Here is a 2,219-nt window from a genome sequence, read left to right as displayed (position 1 = left end):
TGTCCGGTTTAATGAAGCATGGCATGGCAACGAGCACAAGCAATTCTACAAATTAAGTGGAGGTCAATATGCAACTCCGTTGCATATCGACAAAACACCACATTCAAGTTATTTAGTTCGATCTCGTTTATGTACCCAACAATATTAAATGTTGTTAAACATGGCAAGAGGGTGAAGCAAATGAAAACTACCTATCTAGGCAAGATTAAAATGAGGCCGGAACAACAAACAACAAGTCCGGAAACTCCTCATGTGCATGTTTTAAGGTTTGGTACTGTTCTGCCCTAAACCATATTTTATAGTTGTTAAACATGCAAAGCAATGTCACCATGTTAAATTAGGCACAATTCTACCCCATTTACATATAAAGTTTATTAAATTCCGAGTTACGGTTATTTAGATATGAATTAAATCATTTTAGCATGGCATATGAGCAAATTTAAACAAACAACATTTTAAGCATTTTAAACATGGATGAAAATGACATATTATGAAACTAGATGAAAAACTAAGCATATTTCATATATAATTCATTTTAATCCGATGCACGAATTGTGAGTTATTATATGCATGTTTGTGTAAGGGTTTTTTTGTAAATCTGTTTTCTCTGGAAAAAATAGATAAATTCACAGATCCTGAAAAAAACGTCAACGGGCTGAATCTGGGCGGACTGGGCTGCTCACATTGGGCTTGAGGAGGCACTGGGCATCTGGGCTGCGAGCGAAGCAGAGGAGCTGGGCCTTGGCCTGATCTAGAGGCGCGCTGGGCTAAGCGTGGTCAAAGCGAGGCGAGGCAGGCGAACGAGCTCCTGCTCGTTACTGCAGGCAGAGCAACGACAGCAACAGGTTCAGGCGAACGGCAGCGGGAACGTCTCCGGCAACGTGGGACTTGGCGCGAAGCTGGAGAGGAGGCCGACTGTGGACGCTGCGGATCCGTGCAGCCCGAGGATCGGGGAGGCGGTTCCCGGCGAAGAGGGACTCCGGCGATGGCGCTGCTCAATCAAACAGAGCAGGCAGCAGTGGGATCGAGGGGGCGAAGCAGGGGAAGGGGTCGAGCTTGTTCTAGCCGGATCCGAGGCGATTGGCAGCGAGGGACTCCTTCGGAGCTCCACTCCAGCGCGTGGCACGCCCATGGCCGGCGTCGATGGAAGCGGTGGTGGCTTGACGCCTACATCCATGGCGGGTCCTGTGATAGTCGAACAGAGGAAGTTTGAGGGGCCAGAGAAGGGGATGAAAGAAGAAAGGAGGAGGGGCGCGGCAGAGGGGCCTGCTGAAGGTGGTCACCGGCGGTGTGGTTCGCCGGGGCGGCGGATCGTGAGGAGGAGCGCCCAGGCGCTATTGCTCCTCCCCTTGTGGAGCTCCTGGACGAGGAGGGCTGCGGGAGCACGGGCGCGGGGCTGGTTGGCGCGTTTGCTGGCGAGGGTGGAGGCGCTGGATCCAGCCACGGGAGGTCGCCAGGGACCCGTTCCCTGCCTGATCGAAGCAGAGGCGAGCCGACGAACTTGGAGCTCCATGGCGCAGGGGTGAGGTGCGCTGCTGCGCTGGTGGACCGAGTGGAGTGCTGGCTTTCGGCGGTGTTGTGATCTTGGAGGAGCTCGAGGTGGGAGGTGCTCGGTGGTCGGGGACGATGATTGGCCATGATTTGGTAGGGTGGCGCTGAAATTGAGGAGAAGGTGGGGATCGAGAGGTGGTGTCTGGTTGGTGCGAAGGGGAACCCGAGGTGGGCGAAAGACAGTGGCGGCGGCGGAGGATTTGATGGATGGGACATCTCCCTAGATTTTAGGGTTGCCCATTATATATAGCAATGAGATAAAGGGCTATTTGGACCCTCCGATTTAGATCGGACGGTCGAGATAAAAGGTTGTGGAGTCCATAAAAGAAACAGAGACGTTTCGTAGATGTTAGGGGATGATCCGGACACAACAGTAGCTACAGTCTGGGTCAGGTTCGGGACAACTTTCGGACACGCGCGAGGGGGGCTGCAGGCTGACGAGAGAGGTTAGGTTGGACCTGGCGGTAGGTAGTGAGCTGTGTAGAAGGTCTCGAGCTAAGAGAAGAGAAGAGAGGGAGGCCCGGCGACTGTTTCCGGAGACCAAAAACGTCCGACGTGTGTCCGGCTATAATGCCGCTATAGTTTAACAGTTGGGCTATCAAACGAACTCCGAATGCGATGAAACTTGACAAGCGGTCTATCTACACTAAAATAAGACCACATGCCAA

At 52.5% G+C, this 2,219-nt stretch overlaps 1 protein-coding gene across 1 annotated transcript; it reads right to left on the bottom strand.

The window, feature by feature from the left end:
• Positions 1–495: 495 nt before the first annotated feature.
• LOC119271538 (vegetative cell wall protein gp1-like) lies at positions 496–1,753 on the bottom strand. Its single transcript, XM_037553328.1, has 2 exons — positions 1,284–1,753; positions 496–1,185 (listed from the first exon to the last, which is right to left on the bottom strand). Exons 1-2 carry the CDS (start codon positions 1,636–1,638, stop codon positions 848–850), a joined length of 693 nt encoding a protein of 230 aa, XP_037409225.1. The 5' UTR covers positions 1,639–1,753; the 3' UTR covers positions 496–847.
• Positions 1,754–2,219: the final 466 nt, after the last annotated feature.

This window comes from Triticum dicoccoides, chromosome 3A, assembly GCF_002162155.2.
Source record: "Triticum dicoccoides isolate Atlit2015 ecotype Zavitan chromosome 3A, WEW_v2.0, whole genome shotgun sequence".
Taxonomy (NCBI): domain Eukaryota; kingdom Viridiplantae; phylum Streptophyta; class Magnoliopsida; order Poales; family Poaceae; genus Triticum; species Triticum dicoccoides.
Note: the sequence above shows the minus strand (reverse complement) of the source record. Positions and strands in the feature narration are given on the sequence as shown.

Coding starts and splice junctions, on each gene's coding strand:
- LOC119271538 (XM_037553328.1), bottom strand. CDS start 1,638: ATGGCCAATCATCGTCCCCGACCACCGAGCACCTCCCACCTCGAGCTC. Junction 1,186..1,283: donor CCCGGCGAACCACACCGCCG/GTGACCACCTTC, acceptor CGACTATCACAG/GACCCGCCATGGATGTAGGC.